The 23,061-nt window shown below is 46.2% G+C and overlaps 2 protein-coding genes across 5 annotated transcripts in view; one reads left to right on the top strand and one right to left on the bottom strand.

Annotated features, from left to right (window-relative positions):
- LOC148477799 (uncharacterized) overlaps window positions 1-6,002 on the bottom strand; it is an 18,300-nt gene extending 12,298 nt beyond the window's left edge. The window contains exon 1 of one of the 2 annotated variants that reach the window (XM_088456191.1): window positions 5,837-6,002. The gene's annotated coding sequence lies outside the window, so the exon portion shown is untranslated. Of the gene's footprint in view, window positions 1-5,807 lie in introns of both variants that reach the window. The other variant, XM_088456190.1, reaches the window with a different exon arrangement.
- LOC148477800 (uncharacterized) lies at window positions 5,999-21,580 on the top strand. 3 transcript variants are annotated; one of them, XM_088456183.1, is made up of 5 exons: window positions 5,999-6,130; window positions 8,406-8,551; window positions 12,404-12,601; window positions 13,254-13,332; window positions 19,218-21,580. In XM_088456183.1, the coding sequence occupies exons 2-5, from the start codon at window positions 8,471-8,473 to the stop codon at window positions 20,699-20,701; spliced, it is 1,842 nt and encodes a 613-aa protein (XP_088312309.1). In that variant the 5' UTR covers window positions 5,999-6,130; window positions 8,406-8,470; the 3' UTR covers window positions 20,702-21,580. The 3 variants fall into 3 exon arrangements, with proteins under 3 accessions (XP_088312309.1, XP_088312310.1, XP_088312311.1); XM_088456184.1 differs by lacking the exon at window positions 5,999-6,130 and adding an exon at window positions 6,135-6,203; XM_088456185.1 differs by lacking the exon at window positions 5,999-6,130 and adding an exon at window positions 6,472-6,514.
- The last annotated feature ends 1,481 nt before the right edge of the window (window positions 21,581-23,061 follow it).

Here is a 23,061-nt window from a genome sequence, read left to right on the forward strand (position 1 = left end):
CCTGGAACAAGTGTGGACCCGAAACTGCTCCCCAGCCCCGAAGACTGGCGTCCGTTGTCAACAGGACCCAATTTGGAACCCAGAACGGACGTCCCTTGTTGAGGTGGGTCGTCTGTAACCACCACGTAAGGGACAGGCGAACCTCCTGGGTGAGCACAATCGTCTGGGACTTCAGAGACTGAGTCAGCCCGTTCCACTTGGACAGGATCAGGTGCTGCAGAGGTCTGGAGTGAAACTGGGCGTATTCCACCATGTCGAACACCGACACCATGGAGCCCAGTAACCTCATCGCCGAGTGTAAGGACACCCGGCGGCTGTGCAGACAACTGCGCACCCTTGACTGTAAAGCAGAGATCTTGTCCTCCGTCACGAAGATCCTTTGCTGTCCCGAGTCCAATAAGGCTCCAAGATGCAGAATCCTCCGAGACGGGATTAGAGTGGACTTCTGCCAGTTGATTAGCCAGCCGTGCCGTTGCAGCAGTGCAATGGTCAGGTCCAAGTGGCGTAACAGGAGCTCTGGAGATCCTGCCACCAATAACAGGTCGTCCAAATACGGCAACATGCGGACTCCCTGCAGCCGCAGAGAAGCCGCCATGACCGCCATCACCTTGGTGAAAACACGTGGTGCTGTTGCCAGGCCAAAAGGTAACGCCCGAAACTGGAAGTGGTCGCTGCTGATTGCAAACCTGAGGAACTGTTGATGGCGCCAAAGAATAGGGACATGCAGGTAAGCGTCCTGTATGTCCAATGACACCAAGTAGTCCCCAGGTTCCAGCGCCAGAATGATGGACCGTAGGGTCTCCATCCGAAACTTCGGGACCCGCAAAGACTTGTTGAGTGCTTTGAGGTTGAGAATCGGACGATATGACCCATTGGGTTTCTGTACCAAAAATAGATTTGAATAGAAACCCTGGCCCCTCTGGGAGAATGGAACCGCCACTATAACTCCAGCCTGGAGCATAGTGTGCAATACCTTCCGCAGCTCCGTAGCCTTGTTCCGGTCTGATGGGAGACCCGTGGTGAAGAAGCGAGCCGGGGGTCTGTGCCGGAAGGAGAGGGCGTATCCGTGGGAAACCACCTCCAGAACCCAAGTGTCTGTCGTAGTGGTCGACCAACACTGGGCGAACTGTAGCAGGCGGCCTCCCACCCTGGGATCCCCCAAAGGGAGGCCCGGACCATCAGGCCGCAGGCTTGTCATCTGGCTTGGGGGCCGGACGTCTGGTACTCCATGCCTGCTTCCGGGGCTTGACCGATTTCTTAGGGCCAGCCTGTCGAGGAAACGACTGTGGTTTGGGCCTGCCCTGGGCCCTAGATGACCGAAAGGACGATGGTCCCGAACCAGAAGGAGCAGCGGCCGACGGGAGACAGGCAGATTTGGCTGCCGCCAGCGTGGCCACAATCTTATCCAGATCCGGACCGAAGAGAACTTCTCCGGTAAACGGCAACGCTTCCAGACCTTTCTTGGAATCTGCGTCCGCCTTCCAGGATCGCAGCCACAAGGTGCGACGAGCAGCTACCGCTGCTGAAGAAATTCTAGACACCAGAGTACTAATGTCTAGAGCCGCCTCGTTGATGTAGGTGGCCGAATCACGGAGATTGCCAATCAACTCCGCCTGATCGGCCGGACAGTCGGATTCAAAAGAAGCCTCTAATGAATCCGCCCAGCGCTCCATCGCTCTGGCAACCCAGCAAATGGCCATAGCCGGCCGTGCTGCCCCCCCTGCAAGGGAATAAGCGGACTTCAGGCAGATTTCTACCTTGCGGTCCGTAGCATCCTTAAGGGAGGACATGGATGGCATCGGCAATGTGGCACTACGGACAAGACGGGTCACGTGAGAATCCACCTGTGGAGGGGATTCCCACTTCGCAAAATAATTATCCGCGAACGGATAAGCCACCGCCAGGCGTCTCTGCGGCTGGTATCTTTTGCCAGGTTGTTTCCACGCCTCCTCTAAATGGTCCACCAACTGACCCGAAAGAGGAAAGACTGTGGCATCGGCCTTCACATCTTTGAAAAAGGCATACTTAGATTTAGCCGCTGGGGGAACTTCGTCCTCAATCACCAAGGCTGTGCGGACCGCCCGAATAAGTCCAGGAATATATACTTTGGACTTAGCATCAGCGTCCTTAGTATGGAGAGGTTCCTGATCGTAAGGATCTAGAATCTCCCCATCATCAGACGTCCCTTCGTCATCCTCATAAGGAGCGGACAGAGACGCCACCGGCCTTTTATGAGACCGCATCACAGACTCCCCTTGCAACACATCCGACAAGTGCTGTACAGAACTCGTCAGGGAGTTAACCCACGCTGGCTCCTGAGAACCCGGGAGCGGGGAAATAGGGAGACTGTGGGGTACCACCAATTGTCGTGGGAACCCCTGCATGGGTGACGACACCACAGACTGCTGGGACAAACCCATCGGAGTAAACGCGGGCTGCGGAGCTAACTGGCCCACTAAAGCTGTTAACGCCTGAGCGAAACAAGCCCAGGGCGGCTCCTGTACCGGTGCTGTAACCGTAATAGGCCGCGCCATGGACAAACACTGCCGGCAAAGGCCCTCCGCGCTACCCTCCCCCTCCGCTAACGGTACTTTGCACGTGGTACACTGTAGCCGGAGGGGAAAATCACTTTCAGACATGATGGCACCACGTATGTGACCTCTCTCACCAATTAAGTATTAAATAGGCGAGAGACCACCCTGCAGCACCGCACCGCAAGGGCTTTAGCAGAAAAAACAGGGACAGTAATAAAGCTGACAGTTTAGAGAAGAAAAGATTACAGGCAGCAGCGCTAGCACAGTCACATACAATGCAGAAAAATAACAATTCCTGCACTAACAGCGCTGATCACTCAACTACACAGACACAGGGCCTGGTAGGACACAGCGCTGCATACACAGACCTGACCACAGCGGAGGAGAGGTATGCGGGGGGACCCAGACCACGATGCTTCCGTCCAGCGCTTCCAGCAGCGTTCACCATGCGTTCTGGAGAAGATGGCCGCCGAGGAGCAGAGAGGAGGCTGGCCTGGGGGAGGAGCGCTGCCACAGGACCAGTCGGCAGCATGCAGAGAGGGCTGTGTGCAGCGGGGGAGGCGCCGGCTGTGAGACAGGGAAGGCGCGCTCCCCTGGCATGCATTTAACCCCTGGGACGCCGCAGCGCTACCGCTCTGCTGCGGTCCGCTGTCCCAGGGGGTAGTGGAAGCGCAGGTTGGTCGCCTGGCTCCACGCTGCAGCCAGTCCCCAGGGAGCCCCCTGCCTGGGGACTTAGGACCATGTGATCAGCGGGGACCCACCGCGGGACCCCGCTGCTTACCTCTGTCCCCCTTGAATCCGGCCATGGTCCGGAGCATCTGGGGTCACCGCTAGCTGTGACCCCAGACGCCCACCAGCATCCCCGGATCAGTACCGGCGTTCTGGTACCGGCGGGGTGTAGGGAAGACAGCATGGACGTCAGGACTGACTGTCCATGCTGTTCATCCAGTTGTGCAGCCACAGCTGCATGAAGAATAAGCTTCAGGGGCTCTTCTAGCCCCCACTCCAACAGGTGCACCCGACTCCGGCCGGGCACCAAACTAAACTGAGGTGCCTTGGCCCGGGGGCGGGGTATAGGAGGGGGACCTAGTGCATCCTGGGAGGCTGAAAGCTTAACTCTTTGGTGCCCTGCGACTGACGTCACACCTATACCCCAAGGTATCCTGTGGATACCCTATGGACCCTGAAGTAGAAAAGTGCACCATGGAATTGTATGCAGTCCACTGCACATAAACGCACAATTAGCGGTCAGATGTAAGTGTGCACTTGTCCGCTCCCAGGTAGAGTTGGCGAATAGTCTGGTGGCGAAGGACCACGCGATGATACGGCAATGGTGGAATGGAGTTCAAATGACACAGAGGTGGAAGTAATGGTGGCAAACAGCGATGCCATGATGTACACTTAGGTGATGTCCAGTGGATTTGTTAATGGATCCATTAGTGGACATTATTATATGTGACTGACAGGAATATAACCAGCTCCAATGTGTATGACATATGACTGACTGGAATATAACCAGCTCCTATCTGTATAATATGTATTATATGTGACTGACAGGAATATAATCAGATCCTATCTGTATAATATGTATTATATGTGACTGACAGGAATATAATCAGATCCTATCTGTATAATATGTATTATATGTGACTGACAGGAATATAATCAGATCCTATCTGTATAATATGTATTATATGTGACTGACAGGAATATAATCAGATCCTATCTGTATAATATGTATTATATGTGACTGACAGGAATATAATCAGATCCTATCTGTATAATATGTATTATATGTGACTGACAGGAATATAATCAGATCCTATCTGTATAATATGTATTATATGTGACTGACAGGAATATAATCAGATCCTATCTGTATAATATGTATTATATGTGACTGACAGGAATATAACCAGCTCCAATGTGTATGACATATGACTGACTGGAATATAACCAGCTCCTATCTGTATAATATGTATTATATGTGACTGACAGGAATATAATCAGATCCTATCTGTATAATATGTATTATATGTGACTGACAGGAATATAATCAGATCCTATCTGTATAATATGTATTATATGTGACTGACAGGAATATAATCAGATCCTATCTGTATAATATGTATTATATGTGACTGACAGGAATATAATCAGATCCTATCTGTATAATATGTATTATATGTGACTGACAGGGATATAACCAGCTCCCATGTGTAACCCCTCTGTCTGTCTGCCCCTCCCCTTTAGACTGAAAGCTCTCACAAACAGGACCCTCTTCCTTCATGTGCTTTTTCTTCCCTCACTTAAGGTGCCCATACATCTGCGACGGATCGCAGGTATGCGATCGGAAATTTCCGATCCCCCATCTGAAATTTCCGATTGCCCACCATCGATGTTCTGCGATCCGTCGCCGGATCGCTAACATTTGATATGTTAAATGTCCCCGACTTGACGATTGTGATAATTTCCTGATCGCGATCGTCAAATTGCCAAAATCCAACATGTTGGATTCCTGTGACCCCGGGTTGCAGCAATGCAGGATCGCGGCAATCCATCGCAGATGTATGGTGCCCATTAGACCATCATCTCCTCCCCACTGCTTACAATGGCACAAAACCTTTGGGTTTGGCCTTCCTGCTGTTTATTTGGGTATTATGACTGCCGATGCCGCCAAGTTTATAAACCTTGTCCATGTCCTGCAATGTTCTGTACTGTAAGTCACTTTCTTTGCTGTTTTGCTTATACGTTTTCTGTTTAAGTACTTTGTAAGGCACCGTATAAAGAATTATAATAATAGTAGTAATAATATATGTCAGAGGTCCCCAAACTCCCACATTACAGTCCATCTTTAAGGATATCTATTCTTGAGTCCAGATAGTTAAATCAAATTGACTGAGGTACTAATGAAGTCACCTGTGCTCAAGCATGGATATCCTTAATACGTGGACTGTATTGGCGTAGTTTGGGAACCTCTAATATATGTGACTGACAGAAACATAGCCAGCTCCCATGTGTATCATACGTGTCTGACAGTAACGTCACCATGTATGTAATGTGCAGCATGTACTGCATGCCAGTCTTAAAGGCAACTCCAAAGTCTATATTGCATGCTATATATGTCTTAACAGCAATTTGAGCCATTTCCTATGTGCACAATCCATACACTATACGAGTACAATGAGTTTTTATACCCACATGTATGCCAGGCTACCAGAACAGTGACAACTTTATACGAAGATCTAAAGGGCAGTCATAAGCCGAAAGTACCTCATAAGAAGTCTATAGGATACTGTCACCTGGATAGAACAGGAGTCTGTGCTGCAGAAGCTTCTCTCTCTCTCTCATCTATTGATTAAGTGAACCTGAATAGGCTGTGCCCGTGGTCAACTGCCACATCACTTCCGGGTTCTGCTGCCGTCAACAGTACTTCCGGGTTCTGGTGCGTCTCAAGCCTCTCTACTTGATCCTGTGTATTACGATAGGCAGTCGATTGCTCAGGCCTCGCCCCCCCTCCAGCCGATTGGGCAGTGCACTGATCGGTGCCCTTTGGCCGCTTGTTGTCTGCTGCCTGAGTCAGGCTGAGCTTGGAGGTAAGGCATAATAATCGCTCAGCTGCGCCCGGGCGGCACTGGGGGGATGAGAGAGGAGAGCACAGCATTACATGTATTGGCAATGGGAGTGTTATTATGTTATGGGGAATCAGAGCGTGTGTTATGTGGCTACTGTGCCCGCCTGACTACCATTGTAAGGTGTGCAGTCCCCGCCCACTCTCTAACCCTCCAACATGACCCGTTCAATTAGGTACAAATTGCTCTGCTCCTGGACTTCCCTCTTAATTTATGATTGCAGCCACCTGTGCTGAAACACCTGTCTCATCTAATGACTAGATCAACACAGGTGTCTGTAATCATACATTAGGTGGGAAGTCCAGGAGCAGAGCATTTTGTACCTAATGGAATGGGTCATGTTGGAGGGTAGGTCCATGGTGCCACCGATACACCATCGACACCATTGATGGTATTAAAGTATGCAATGTTGCACCATTAATGGTTTTTATCCACATATGAAGAAGAGACTTGTCCCACACTGACGTTAGAGACTGAATGAGTGGGGCACGTTTCCTCTGTGTGTGTGTGTGTGTGCGCGGTTGGGGCTGCCCAGCGATAGTAGAGAAGTAGGGCAGGCCACCCATCCATCCTGGGAAACATTCACTACTGTGAGTGAGCCAGGGTCGGGGCAGGCTGACAGCTGAGCTCTGCCAGTGTCAAGTCAACAAGACAGGCCAGGTCATGATGTGTTGAACTGTAAGCCGCTGGACTCTGAGATTGTGGCGGGGGCGGCGTGGCACAGGGATACTGGCTGCAGCGCAAGCTTGAAAAGAAAACCATTGGTGGCGGGAAAAAATTTGAATCTCTGTCATTGATGGTAGAACCATTGGCCGTCGTTGGACGACTAGCTATTGCTTCTAATCATCGATGGCCATCCCTAATTTTTGGATCAACTCATCACAATTAAATTATTTTTTCATGTTATTAATTCTCTCTGTGGTATATTGGCAGGTATTAAATTTACCTATAATATGTCAATATTGAATACATAGGAGCCTTTGTGTGACGGTGATGACCGCCATCTGCTGTTGCTACCCAGATAACGTTACCCTTCATCACCCATAAATCACGCCTTAGCCCCCATAGGGCTGTGTGGCTGATGTGCACACTACATTGCTCCTAATCGAATCAACCTTATCGGGGTCAGTCCTATCCTAGTTCCCTTGTGGCATAATGAAGTGCGACTATATATTGCACTTAAGGTACTTCCAGACATGCAGATTTAGAGAAAAATGGGGTGGAATTGGGTGCTATTGCCAGCATTACTATATCATTGCACTGGCAACTCGCCCGTAATAGGATTGACCCCATAGAATGTATATAATGTATAATTAACCTGTGGCCATGCTGATCATAATTACCAAATTGTAACCTAGTGGATTTATTTTGCTAAAGATTATTGGTCCCTGTTGTAACAGACTTGCTGAATTAGTTCCAGGTTCTTAATCTCCGTTGTGACTGATTCATTTTGGTTACAGGTTATAAATGTAAGTGTTTACTGAACCTTGGGCTTGATTCAGAGCTATAACCTATGCCGATATGTACGCGGTTGGCCGATGTTTAGATTACAGTGCATGCACCCTGGGGCCTCTCTGCACATGCCACAACCCGTGCAGTTCCTTTTTCCTGCCTGGGGTGTCGCCCTCTGCTCTGGTCCTTCTAGCACACTCAGTTGACGCAACAAACTGCTGAGAATACAGACCAGAGTGAGCTAGAAGCACCAGAGCAGAGAGCAACACCCCAGACAGGAAAGAGGAACTGCATGGGGTGTGACTGGTGCAGGGTGCTAGAATGAACACTATAAAATTGACAGTTAGAGATCCAGATGCAGCAACGGTGTCTTTGTACACAGCTTTACTGGTGCAGAGGCGTCTACGCTCCTTCGCCCTTTCTGCGGGACCATAGGCTTACTCAGGACTGCGATATTCGTATGATCTGCGATCAATGCTGCAACTTTTTACGCAGCTGCTTAGATTTGCAAAGCCGCAGGTGGGCGTCTTAATATATCTCTCGACGGCTGTGACATCTGCATATTAACTCACAGTATCTGTGTAAAAAGATGCACTTGCGATGGGAATAGCGTAATTCTCTAACTCAGGCCCTTTGTTACAAGCTATTGACCAGCACTGACGTGCGTATTTATCATGGTTACAAGTTAGTAGGCTGTATATATGTATAAATATATACTGTCTATATATGTATAGAATTCAGAAATAGATAATACATTGACATGCTTCTTTTGTCTTCATATATATAGTGTTGTATGAACTGAGGACAGTAATTCTCTTTTGAGAGTCACCTACACTGGTAATCTGGAGAAACATGACAGATAAGGAAACGGGTCCAATGGTAGAGAGGATCCTCGCTCTCACTGTGGATATCGTCTACCTGCTGACTAAAGAGGTGAGGAATTTGTGGAGTGTCACAGTGACATCATACATAACACAGGCACCTGACTAAAGAGGTGAGGAGTGTCACAGTGACATCATACATAACACAAGCACCTGACTAAAGAGGTGAGGAGTGTCACAGTGACATCAGACATAACACAGGGATCTGACTAAAGAGGTGAGGAATGTCACAGTGACATCATACATAACACAAGGACCTGACTAGACTAAAGAGGTGAGGAGTGTCACAGTGACATCATACATAACACAAGGACCTGACTAAAGAGGTGAGGAGTGTCACAGTGACATCATACATAACACAGGCACCTGACTAAAGAGGTGAGGAGTGTCACAGTGACATCATACATAACACAGGGACCTGACTAAAGAGGTGAGGACTGTCATAGTGACAGCATACATAACACAGGGACCTTACTAAAGAGGTGAGGAGTGTCACAGTGACATCATACATAACACAGGCACCTGACTAAAGAGGTGAGGAGTGTCACAGTGACATCATACATAACACAGGCACCTGACTAAAGAGGTGAGGAGTGTCACAGTGACATCATACATAACACAGGCACCTGACTAAAGAGGTGAGGAGTGTCACAGTGACATCATACATAACACAGGGACCTGACTAAAGAGGTGAGGAATTTGTGGAGTGTCACAGTGACATCATACATAACACAGCACCTGACTAAAGAGGTGAGGAGTGTCACAGTGACATCATACATAACACAGGGACCTGACTAAAGAGGTGAGGAGTGTCACAGTGACATCATACATAACACAGGCACCTGACTAAAGAGGTGAGGAGTGTCACAGTGACATCATACATAAGTCAGGGACCTGACTAAAGAGGTGAGGAATTTGTGGAGTGTCACAGTGACATCATACATAACACAGGCACCTGACTAAAGAGGTGAGGAGTGTCACAGTGACATCATACATAACACAGGCACCTGACTAAAGAGGTGAGGACTGTCACAGTGACATCATACATAACACAGGGACCTGACTAAAGAGGTGAGGAATTTGTGGAGTGTCACAGTGACATCATACATAACACAGGGACCTGACTAAAGAGGTGAGGAGTGTCACAGTGACATCATACATAACACAGGGACCTGACTAAAGAGGTGAGGAGTGTCACAGTGACATCATACATAACACAGGCACCTGACTAAAGAGGTGAGGAGTGTCACAGTGACATCATACATAAGTCAGGGACCTGACTAAAGAGGTGAGGAATTTGTGGAGTGTCACAGTGACATCATACATAACACAGGCACCTGACTAAAGAGGTGAGGAGTGTCACAGTGACATCATACATAACACAGGCACCTGACTAAAGAGGTGAGGACTGTCACAGTGACATCATACATAACACAGGGACCTGACTAAAGAGGTGAGGAATTTGTGGAGTGTCACAGTGACATCATACATAACACAGGGACCTGACTAAAGAGGTGAGGAATTTGTGGAGTGTCACAGTGACATCATACATAACACAGCACCTGACTAAAGAGGTGAGGAGTGTCACAGTGACATCATACATAACACAGGGACCTGACTAAAGAGGTGAGGACTGTCACAGTGACATCATACATAACACAGGGACCTGACTAAAGAGGTGAGGAATTTGTGGAGTGTCACAGTGACATCATACATAACACAGGGACCTGACTAAAGAGGTGAGGAATTTGTGGAGTGTCACAGTGACATCATACATAACACAGCACCTGACTAAAGAGGTGAGGAGTGTCACAGTGACATCATACATAACACAGGCACCTGACTAAAGAGGTGAGGACTGTCACAGTGACATCATACATAACACAGGGACCTGACTAAAGAGGTGAGGAATTTGTGGAGTGTCACAGTGACATCATACATAACACAGGGACCTGACTAAAGAGGTGAGGAATTTGTGGAGTGTCACAGTGACATCATACATAACACAGCACCTGACTAAAGAGGTGAGGAGTGTCACAGTGACATCATACATAACACAGGGACCTGACTAAAGAGGTGAGGAGTGTCACAGTGACATCATACATAACACAGGCACCTGACTAAAGAGGTGAGGAGTGTCACAGTGACATCATACATAAGTCAGGGACCTGACTAAAGAGGTGAGGAATTTGTGGAGTGTCACAGTGACATCATACATAACACAGGCACCTGACTAAAGAGGTGAGGAGTGTCACAGTGACATCATACATAACACAGGGACCTGACTAAAGAGGTGAGGAGTGTCACAGTGACATCATACATAACACAGGCACCTGACTAAAGAGGTGAGGACTGTCACAGTGACATCATACATAACACAGGCACCTGACTAAAGAGGTGAGGAGTGTCACAGTGACATCATACATAACACAGGCACCTGACTAAAGAGGTGAGGAATTTGTGGAGTGTCACAGTGACATCATACATAACACAGGGACCTGACTAAAGAGGTGAGGAATTTGTGGAGTGTCACAATGACATCATACATAACACAGGCACCTGACTAAAGAGGTGAGGAGTGTCACAGTGACATCATACATAACACAGGGACCTGACTAAAGAGGTGAGGAGTGTCACAGTGACATCATACATAACACAGGCACCTGACTAAAGAGGTGAGGAATTTGTGGGGTGTCACAGTGACATCATACATAACACAGCACCTGACTAAAGAGGTGAGGAGTGTCACAGTGACATCATACATAACACAGGGACCTGACTAAAGAGGTGAGGAGTGTCACAGTGACATCATACATAACACAGCACCTGACTAAAGAGGTGAGGAGTGTCACAGTGACATCATACATAACACAGGGACCTGACTAAAGAGGTGAGGAATTTGTGGAGTGTCACAGTGACATCATACATAACAAAAGCACCTGACTAAAGAGGTGGTCAAGTTAAAGCTGAACAAAAAGAAAATTAATTAACGTCATCAATGCAAGAGATAGGTGCGGCACCATGCGCACGGCCGGGTGGGGGGAGAGGTGCTCTGGGCCCGCGTTCGCTTGTATATGATAGGTTACATAGCAGTCTGTGCACAGGACACACAGTGACATTGGTGTGACTGGTGGATGAATAGGATAGGTTACATAGAAGTCTGTGCACAGGGCACACAGTGACATTGTTGTGACTGGTGGATGAATAGGATAGGTTACATAGAAGTCTGTGCACAGGGACACACAGTGACATTGGTGTGACTGGTGGATGAATAGGATAGGTTACATAGAAGTCTGTGCACAGGGGCACACAGTGACTGGTGTGAGTGGTGGGTGAAGGTGCTGCTGCCACCTGTCTGTATCGTGCTGCTGGTCAAGTGTGCCACTCGGGCATCAGGGCCCCTATGCAAAGCAATACAACTAGAACACCTCAAATAAAAAACAGAAGTGATTTCATCGTTGGCGAAGCTGCGGGCAACAGATAGTTATTACAATATTATTATATAGTTTGTCAGAATAAATCTATAAGACAATAAATTTTCTTGCGAATCAACCTCCATTATAAGCATATCAGCTAAATAACACAGATTGTTCCCTTTCGAAAAAAATAAAGTATAGATATAATTAACAACACACAAAGGGGTCTATTTACTAAGCAGTGTTAAAAAGTGATAAGGTACCAGCCAATCAGCTCCCACCTGTTATTTTTCAAATACAGCCTGTGAGATGACAGTTGGGAGCTGATTGGCTGGCACCTTATTACTTTTCACTCAGTTTACTAAAACTACTAGACCCATTAGTCATTTCACACCATAACTATGTGTTTTAAGGTGTTCTTTAGTTATCGGTTCCTTTCTGTATTTATTGTTTGTAGATGATACATTGTCATTTTTCTTCACTTGCAGGATTATACAATAGTGAATAAGAAGAGATCCGGGGAGCCAGTTACACCCAGCAGCAGCCGTCCCCGTGTGTCAGGAGGACGGAGCAGGACCCAGAGCCCCATCACGGTGCCTCCACCTCACTCACTGATACATGAGAGACACAATGAACAGGAGATTCTAAAAGTTACCAACAAGATCATTCATCTGCTAACTGGAGAGGTGACTGCTGGGAATGGGCCTGATTCAGAGATGTACGCAAATGTGATATTTACGTACCTCTCCGGTGCTTGCAGATCTGTACAGAAGCCGCACTGCGCACAAGTGCAGACCTGTTTCTGTGATGTCACTCACAGTGCCCCAAAAGCCGCAGCATTATTGACCTGATACTGGCATTTAAGGGTGGCGATGGGCAGTGTTTCAGAAAACGAGGGTGGGTCGGCCCAGTTTTCTGGGTGTGCAGAAGCCAGTGGCCAGCTTCACTGGCCCCAGCAGCATGATTTACCCGTACATCCTGAGTCAGGCCAACTATACAGTAATACCAGGGCTGTAACCAGCTATGGCCGACCGGTGCCGCAGCACAAAGCACAAATGCCCTTGCTCCTGGCTAGCAGGGTGCCCGGAACAGCACCCAGCACAGTATAAGCAGAGGTTCAAGCGTCCTTAGTAAACCCAGTCAGTGCCACAGTCACCAGAGTTGCCAATCACGCCCACTCTGCGATGTCATGACATCACGCACTCAGGGGGCGGGACAGGGTACAGTTGTGCCTCCTTATGGCTCTGAGTAACACCAGGGGATGTGTCTGGGTGATGACTGTATCATTATGTGTGTCATGCTCCTGTGACGTATCGTGACGTTACTGTTTGTTTTCAGGTATGGAAGTATTTAGAGGGACACAAGAATCTGTGTAAGGACGTGATGATAGAGAATGACCTGTCTCCCACATCACTGGGTAAGAGGTTTAATCACACTGTGTTTTTCTAAATATCAGATGTAATTGTGTGTGTGCGCTAACTTTTCAATTTATTTGATACTATTAAAAATCAGGGTTACATAAAATTGGATTTAAAAAAAAAAAATCAAAAACTGATTTGTCTGATTTAAATCAGATTTTTTTGGATTTAAATAGGGTTTTTTATTAAAAATTTTTAAACGTTTATATAAAAAAAAAACCTATTTAAATCAAATAAATACGTTTATGATTTTTTTTAAATCCAATTTTATGCAGCCCTGAATGAACCTGGTCACCCCACCCTGCCCCACTACACACCCCTAGGACCCTGACGATTACTTCCTTCTTTGTATAAACTGGGATGGGAGCCATCAGCAGTGAATGGGAGGAATAGTCCCCACTCAGAATGTGCTTGTTGCCATTCTCGATGTATTATGTAGATGAAGAAGCTTCTTACATGTACTGTAAGGGGAGAGACCAGCACTCTGTCTCAATTTAACATGGAGATCCGGGGTCCTGCAAAGGGATTGGGCCAGCAAATGGGAAACCGTCCTTGACTAACCAGAATAGGAAACCGCAAACTCTACTAACCAGCTCTGTAGGAAGGAAAATATGAAGAGCGGGTGTGTTACCCAGAGATGGTAGCGGTACTTATGGAAGAGCTTTGTTGATACTGTTCAAAACTCAAATAATACTTCTAAAGCTGCATACAAACACAACGATTTTGTTACCAACGATTTTATGAACAATTTTCTGTCAGATTATCTGTCAGATTTTTTAAAGTGTAATGTACGATTTTTTGAACTACAAACGATTTTTGTAACTTCCCTTAATGAAAATCGTTCAGTTGGTCAGTCAGAATGAACGATAATCGTTCATCGTTATAACGACGTTGTTATAGTTAAATCGTTACGTGTGTATGCACCTTAAAATGACAGCTCTGACGGCCTGCATCTGCTTTTCTGTCCATTGTTTCTCACAGAGGGCCTGATTGAGTCACATGCAATGCCGATTGAGCGATTCATTTCTATGGCCTGTAAATCCCTAAAAACTGGTACTTGTGTTACAATGGGGCAGATGTAGGGAGCTCTGGGAAGTAATAAAGTGGAGAGTGGTAAACGACCAGCCAATCAGCTCCCTCATTTTTCAAACCCAGCCTGTACCATGGACAGCTGGGAACTGGGTAGCTGGTACTTTATCACTCTCCAAGTTATCACATGAAAAATGAATCCACAGCCATAGTCCCATATTCTAGCTGCACTCATAAGTGAGGGAAGTGGCAAGGATGCCCCAGCAAGTTCAGACAGTATGTCCATTCGCTAGGACCTCATCTGTGTATCGGTCTCTGGGCCTGATTCAGAGCCGGACGCTATTTGCGCTCGCTCGTTCAGAAAAAGGGGCCGGATATTTAAATAGAGCGCTCTCTGTTTGCGGTCTGTTGACGCCTCTATGTCTGAACGAGTGAACGAAACATGCGCTCGCTATTTTTTTAAAAACGCCCCCTGGCCGCTCGCATCCTACGTCATCTCCGCTATTTATTAGATTAATCGAGTACATCGAAAGGCGTATGAACTGCTCGCAGTGCTTGTGGTTGGATTTTCCTACCGCAATCATGCGAACAGTTCAGGCTAAGAAACAACCAAGTGACGTGGTCGATGACGCTGCTTTGTTAATTATGCACACCCTTAAAACGCCCGTTTTGACCGTTTGGCACGCCTGCGTTCGGATCTCCACTCCCCGTTTTCAAGCACCTTCCCCTGTTACCACCCACAAACGCCTCATTCTGTCACTCAAATTAGCAGGCATTCGCTATTTTACGAGCACACGATTTCCGACCACAATGACTGGTTCGCACATGCGTATTACAACCCATACGCATGCGCAGTTGTGCGAACATCGATCGGAGCGAACGAGCGGCCGCTTACGAGCGGCTCTGAATCAGGCCCTCTATTCCATCCAGTTTTGCTGTACAGTCTTCTTCTATACTCGGAGATAAATTGAACTGTGTGGTAGCGGATGGGTCTCTCAGGTGATGACCGTTCTCCTTTGGATTCTGAGCTCGATGGCTCTGTGTGTGACGCAGTAGATCCCTTGGTCTCACAGCAGAGTAGCTGGCATGAAGGTGCCACATCTGCCAGCATTTGAAAAAGAAGAATCTGGCTGGATCAGACTGTGTTCATAAAGAGAAGGAAGGAAAAAAAGAGTATCTGCACACTAATTATTATAAATGTTGAACCCCCTATATAATCAAGACTAGATAGTTCATTTGATAGGAATCGGTATGAATTACGTCCGGCGTTCAAATTCCGACAGCGGCTGGCCGACATGGCTGAAAATCCTGATCGTCCCAAGGTAAGTATTTACTAACCTAACCCCCCCCTAACCCTAGCCCTCCTTAGGGGTGCCTAACCCTAACCTTCCCTCCAGTGCCTAACCCCCTCCCCCCCCCCCCTGCGGCTATCGGCATCCCTTGGAACGGGATGCCGGGCGCCGTTCTCCCGGCGTCGGTAAAATGGCAGGCGTCTAGATTTGAATGTCCAACAATTAGGATACAGAATATATCACACAATTTATATATAGCCTTTAAGTGGCTTAAGAGGAAGAGCCCTTGATACAATATATGGCTGACCTCAGGGATATGACATATGCAGCGTTATCTACTAAATTAATCGGTATATAATAGGATTTGTATCCTTTGTTGTCCGGTCATATTGAATATAACTGACTGACTAATATCGCCACATAGGATAACACTATGTTAAAATATAAGAGGATTTAGTCATTTATTCCTGTGAATTTATAGACACTCAGTCCAACAATAATACCCATATGGATGAATAAATATTGATATAGGCATTATAGGGTTATTAATATATAAGGACTTACACAATTATTCAGCATAATTAGCTTCCACAGTCAGAAATGTTATTGTAACATATATAGTCCATGGGACAATAGTTATTGAATGTTGATGTATGTTTTGCCTTTAATAAATTATTATTAAAAGTTATGTTTTAGAAGGTACTAATAGAATCCTGTAGACTACTGCGATACAAATAATATATTTTAGAGTGCCCTTATGAGAATACTTTTTTTTTGTGTATGGTAATTATATAATTATTCTTTGGAGCACCTCCCCTCACGGAACAAATTGATCTTTAACAAGAGGGGAATAGATCTTTAAATTCCTGTGCGGATATATCTTTGTTTGTGGGTGTATGATCTTTTTAGGTACCAACATTTCTATCAGCTGATGCTTGAGTTAAGTCACCCACTAAACAGCCCCTCCCTACATATCATCCCGGGTATCTTCATGTGCCCCAAGCCTTGCTTGTCCGCTAGAGGCAGCCTTTATGTGCTAGCTGAGTTTACCCAGTATATATGTATTTCCAAATCACACAGGAACACAAACCGTTATTATTTAATTATATGGCGCCACAAGTGTTCCGCAGCGCCTTACAAAGTACATAAACAAATTGTTGACAAGCGACTTACAAACAATACACTACAGGACATGGATAATATATATTGCTACATTAGCGACCATAACACCCAGATAAGCAACAGAGCATAAGCAACCAAGTGTTAGGTGCCCTAGTATTGAATAAGAAGTAGATGAAACTAAAGTAAGGAGAAGCACAAGAAGGTAGAGGGCCCTGCTCCTAAGAGCTTACATTCTAAAAGGGAGGGGAAAACAAACAGGTCTTACACAGATGGGGTAGATGGGGAGGAAGGAGCATGTAGCAGGGAGTTAGAATGATAGCTGGAAGGCTTTGATGAAGTAGTGGGTCTTGAGAGCCCGTTTGAAGGATTGCAAAGAGGTGGAGAGTCTGATGGGGAGTGGGAGAGAGTTCCAGAGGTGGGGAGCAGTGCGGGCAAAATCTTGGGGGAGAGAGATCAAGGAGAATGAGCAGAGAGTAGTGGCATTTGGATTTGGCAGCAAGGAGGTCATTGCTGACTTTTGTGAGGGCAGTTTCAGTGGAGTGGAGAGAACGGAAGCCGGACTGAAAAGGGTCAAGGAGGGAGTGGGAGGAAAGAAAAGTGGTAAGGCGGTTGTAGACCATCCGCTCAAGGAGTTTGGAGGCAAAAGGGAGGAGAGAGATGGGTTGGTAGTTAGAGCGAAGGTTAGGATCAAGGGTAGGTTTTTTAAGAAAGGGGGAGACAAGGGCATGCTTGAATGCAGAAGGAACAGTGCCTGATAAGAGGGAGAGGTTAAGGAGGTGGACAAGATGGGAGCAGGCAGAAGGAGAGAGAGGAAGCGGAGGAGGCGGGAGGGGATAGGATCAAGGGGGGGGGGTGGAAGGGGGGGAGGACCGGATGAGGGCCATGACTTCCTCTCCATATACAGGGGAGAAGGATGTTCAAGTTGGTAAAGTTGATGGGGAGGGGTAATCTGGGAAAGGAGGAGGTGGAGAGCTGGGGGACTGGTTGGATATGATGTCCTGTATGGAATCAATTTTAGATGTTAAGTAGGTAGCAAAGTCAAGGGCAGAGAGCAAAGAGGGGAGATGAGGAGGTAGTGGGCGACGGAGGGAGTTGAAAGTGGTGAAGAGACGCTGGGGATCAGAGGAATGAGAGGAGATGAGGATCTTCACATATGACAGTTTAGAGAGGGAGAGAGCAGCACTATAGGATGAGAGCATAAGTTTGAAATGGAGAAAATCTTCCTTAGAGCGTGATCTTCTCCGCTGTCACTTGGTTCCTGAACACTTTTGCAGGTATCTGGTGAATTTGGAATGCCAGGGTTGAGGAGTAGATCTGCGAGTGTGAGTAGTGATCTTCGAAGCAACAGAGTGCAGAGCAGAAGTAAGGGAGGAGTTGTATAGGGAAATGGCTTGTTCAGGACAGGAGAGAGAGAATAGGGGAGAGAAGCGAGTCAAGCAGGGAAGAAAAGGAAACTTTGTCGATAGCCTCAATGTTATGCTTCGTGATGGTGGCTTTTGGAGGTAGAGGAGGGGAAGAAGAGAGGGACAGGTTAAAAGAGAAGGTGATGGTTAGAAAGAGGGAATGGGGAATTGGAGTAATCAGAGATATCACAACGGTTATGAGAACCCAGGGGTTTATTGCACAGACGGCCTACCAGACAACTTTTCCCTAAAGGTGATATATTAAACAAATGTACTTTTGTATTCTTCCCTCGGCCTCTGAGCCACACTTTATTACTCCTCTGCCAGTAGGGCAGGTACCAAGATTAACATCCTCCTGCTTTTGGCATGCCCACAGAGTAGCAAGGTCCATGAAGGGTGTAATATTTAAGTACTGGCACGGGACTAGTTTTACAGGAGCTTGAGCTTAGTAGAATACATAACAGGATAGCTGGGTTCCCTCTTTAAGCACGGCCCAGCTTCCACAGTAGTGTGGCCTCGATGAAGGCTGGATTTCAGATAACAATCCCCCACTGAATTGTATAATAGAGGTTGGCTACGGAGCCTTCATCAAGACTTTAAATTTCAGCATGTTGCCGGAAATTTGGCTAGATTCACTGGACAGCAAGTGGCACACATAATATAACTATTAGCTTAGTTAAATCTCTGGCCTATCCCTTAAACTCTAAAGGGATTACTTATGAAGCCAACGCTTCTGATCGTGGTTATGCCCGATATTTAAAGGGCAATCCTTTTACTAGGTCTCTTTTTAGCCAAAAGTAGTCTCACAGCCGCCCGGCACTTCCAGGTCATCAACTTCTCAGAGTTGATCCAGGCAAATTGGTCCTCTTATAACCCCAGATAGCCCTCTTTGGGGACATGTTACAGTTTTATATAGGACCAATCTGGCAACATTTAAAAGTAGGAGACCACCTTCAAATTACATATGTTGGAATGTCATATAAGTAAAATATATGTTTAAAAACCTAATAGTTTTTTTTTTTTTTTTCTTCCTTTCAGATTTACTGGATAATCCCATGACTGTATACCCATCTTCTCGTATGAAGGCGGAATCTGTCTCACGTGATGGAGGAAATCTTCCACATGCTGACATGTATACACCCACAGATCAGACTCCACATACATCTACTCATATTATAGAGGAATCTGACTCATGTGAAGAAGGAAATCTCACAGACGTTGAGATGTATACACCAACAGATCATACACAGTATACATCTACTCATATTAAGGAGGAACCAGTCTCATGTGATGGAGGAACCCTCACAGACACTGACATGTATACACCCACATATCATACACAGTATACATCTACTCATATTATAGAGGAGTCAGACTCATGTGAAAAAGGAAATCTGACAGACACCAGCATATTTGATATACCTGCAGATCCTATACCATCTACAACTACAAATATTAAGATGGAACCAGTTGTATGTGGAAAAGTAAATCTTGTGGCCAATTATGTATCTACACCCACATATCATACACAATCTACATCTAATACTATTAAGGTGGAATCAGTCTCAGGTGGAGAGGGAAGTCTTAAAGACACTGACACTTATGCACCCACAGATCATACGTCTATTCATATTGTAGAGGAATCCGTCTCATGTGATGAAGGAGATCTCACCGACACAGACGATTATACACCCACATATCATACACAGAAAACGTCTACTCATAGTAAGGAGGAATCAGTCTCATGTGATGGAGGAACCCTCACACACACTGACATGTATACACCCACAGGTCATGCACAGTATACATCTACTCATATTATGGAGGGATCAGTCTCATGTGATGGAGGAGACCTCACAAACACTGATATTTATACACCCACAGATCATACAGAGTATACACCTACTCAAATAAAGCCATATGACCCAGAGAATTCCATCGTATGTTTTAAATATGGGGATTTTTACTCAAACGACTCCCAGCTTACGACACAGGAGAATTTCCACCAAGGAAAAAAGGTGCATTCTTGCACAGAATGTGGCAAATATTTTAATTGTAACTCACAACTTGCTATACATTTTAGAATTCATACAGGAGAGAAGCCGTATTCTTGTCCTGAATGCGGCAAATGTTTTAGACACAAACCTCACCTCATTAGGCATCAGAAGGTTCACACAGGCGAGAAGCCGTATTCTTGCCCTGAATGTGGGAAATGTTTTGCTAGCAACTCAGATCGTGTTAGGCATCAGAAAATTCACACAGGAGCAAAACCATTTTACTGCCCTAACTGCAGAAAGTGTTTCACCCATCGGTCAGCCTTGGTTCATCACCAGTGCAATCAGAAATTAGAGAAACCATTTTCTTGCCCTGAATGTGGGAAACGTTTTACGCAGAAAGCTTACCTCCATATACACCGCAGAATTCACACGGGAGAAAAGCCGTATTCATGTTCTCTCTGTGGGAGATGTTTTACCCAGAAGTCATCGCTCACAACGCATTTTAAGACTCACAGAATGTTATAATACTAATCATGGGCAGAATGTATAACCCATTCTAGATGCTCAATCAGGGCCTGATTCTGACTCGGTGCAGTGTCGGACTGGGGCATGACCCCCCACCACGGAATTCAGTGGTAGGGGCCCAAGTTTAAGGGTTGTGGCCAGCCACCAAAGAGGAACTTGGCCAACCATTAGAGAGGACATTCAAAGAGCAGGGCCTCTTTATAAAGGAGGGGACCAGGGTGTGTCGGGATCACCCACTTTGATTGGCAGGAGACCTAATCTTAGGGTAGTTTCCATAGAAACAACCCAAGTTCATCCATGATCCTGCTCCACCAAGTTGCTGATGGTGGGGCCTTCAGGCAGTGGGGCCACCAGGGGTTTCCCCTGTACACCTATGGTCCAGTCCGGCCCTGCTCAGGCGCATCTGTTTTCGAGCCACATGCATCTGAATTGCAAAACATGGCATGCGCTGCATGGTGTGTCCGAAGTTGCGAGTAGGTGCGCACGTGCTGCATGTTCTGCCAGTGCAGACCAGCGTGAAATAGGCATTTCTGGGAGGCATATACAAAGAGGCACAGATCGGCTATTTCTGATGGGAACGTTGTCGGCATGTATGTACAGTTCCGTGCGTTTCTAAGTCGTGCGTACAGTGAAGGAGAGACTGTTTCTGGCGGATCTCAGGACAGGCTTGCACTTTCAGATGCACATATTTGCGACTAAAGTTGGCCGATCGTTGCATCAGCATATGAAAATAAGTACAGTGCCGTGGCCGTAGGGAAATCAGGGTGAGTGTCAGAATCGGGCCCTGAATGTAGAAAAGAAACTTGAAAAGTTGTAAAATATATATTGGCCTTTCCTTAGTAATCACAGATTGCTAAATAAAAAGTACTGCTCATTTTAGATTCTGTCTGCTTCTTTATTAAACTGGGTCAAGCATGCCAGGGGTACAGGATAACTCCTAAAAGCAAGCAGTCAGTGCTGAACATGTGCAGCTGTGGTAACTCACTAAAAAAAGCGCACACGTACCAGGGATCAGAAATCAAAAGCTAAAACTGTATTCTGATAATATAAAGAGCACTAATACAAACTAACCACTGTAGCAGTGCTCCCTTATCCTTACAATAGATACAGCGAGGAGTTTCAGGTATAAACAGATGTGGAAATTAATGCAGCACCTTCTGTATTTTTTGTCAGTAATCCTTTCTCAAACACAACGAAATACAAACCTAGGGCCTGATTCATTACCGATCGCAACCGCGATTACGCACACAATTGGTTAACTGTTGCATTCTGCGCAAGCGTTGCAGTGTGCGTGCGTGAATCCACCACTGGGATCGCAGTGACTGCGCAGACCCATCGCAGAGTGATTGACCGGAAGTACCGTTCGGGGGGGTGATGAGGGTGTGGTCGGCGAAATGCAGGTGTGCCAGTGCATTTGAATGCCGTTCCAGGGGCGTGCATAAATTAGGCACTGCCATGCCAGCTTGGGCATTCACTGCATGCGATGAGGTTAGCCATTTCTGTGTAAGGTCAGACCTTGTGCAATTGTGTGTGAGGCTGCAATTGTACTGGGTTACTGATGTTTTCGCAGTATTGCTAAGTATTACGGTTGTGTGTAAGGTAAAGTGGGCGTCCTTATGTTAGGCTACGTGTGGTATTGCAATCGCAGACGTTAGCATATCTTCGCAGTGAGCCTGCGTGCGTAATCGCTATTGCAATAGCGATCCTTGCTGAATCAGGCCCCTACTGTGCACAGTTGAAAATCCAGTAATTAATAGGGAATTGTAGCATTCCACTCACCTTCAAACAGCAAATAATCGCACCCCATTAAGCTAGGGATGTGGAGGCTCGGATTAGTTAGAATTTTCCCGCCAAATTCAGATTTTTCCCGCCAAAAATCAGGTCTCAGAAAGAGGCAAAACGTCATCTTTCATGGACAAACATCATCTTGTCCATGAATGATGATGTTTTGCCTCTTTCTGAGATCTGATTTTTGTCGGGAAAATCCAAACTTGGCGGGAAAATCCAAACTAATCCGAGCCTGCACATCCTTACATTAAATACATGTATTTGATGCATCAGTAATCAAGTTTTAGAAGATGATATTTTATCTAGAAGAAAATAATTAACTACGCAATACTTTTTTGTAAAATAAATGGTAAATCATTTTACCAGACAGTATATGACAAATTTCACATAATGTACTTTCTACGCATGTCATGAGACTTGTGCTGGCTGTCTTTGTTTATTAAACGGACTGTATTTTATAGAGAGTTGAACTTCAAACTATTCTTTATCCAGATATTTGCCTTGGCGTTAAAATGTTCCCACATTCACTGTAAGGGCGGGAGATGGGCAAAATACTGCCCAGTAAGTGCTGA

This window comes from Taudactylus pleione, unplaced genomic scaffold (genome assembly GCF_031769625.1).
Source record: "Taudactylus pleione unplaced genomic scaffold, aTauple2 ptg000689l, whole genome shotgun sequence".
Lineage (NCBI taxonomy): Eukaryota > Metazoa > Chordata > Amphibia > Anura > Myobatrachidae > Taudactylus > Taudactylus pleione.

Excerpts from the sequence above, each read along its gene's own strand:
- LOC148477800 (XM_088456183.1), top strand. The coding sequence starts at position 8,471 with ATGACAGATAAGGAAACGGGTCCAATGGTAGAGAGGATCCTCGCTCTC. Across the intron at positions 8,552-12,403 it reads TCTACCTGCTGACTAAAGAG|GATTATACAATAGTGAATAA; the intron begins GTGAGGAATTTG and ends CTTCACTTGCAG. Across the intron at positions 13,333-19,217 it reads CCTGTCTCCCACATCACTGG|ATTTACTGGATAATCCCATG; the intron begins GTAAGAGGTTTA and ends TCTTCCTTTCAG.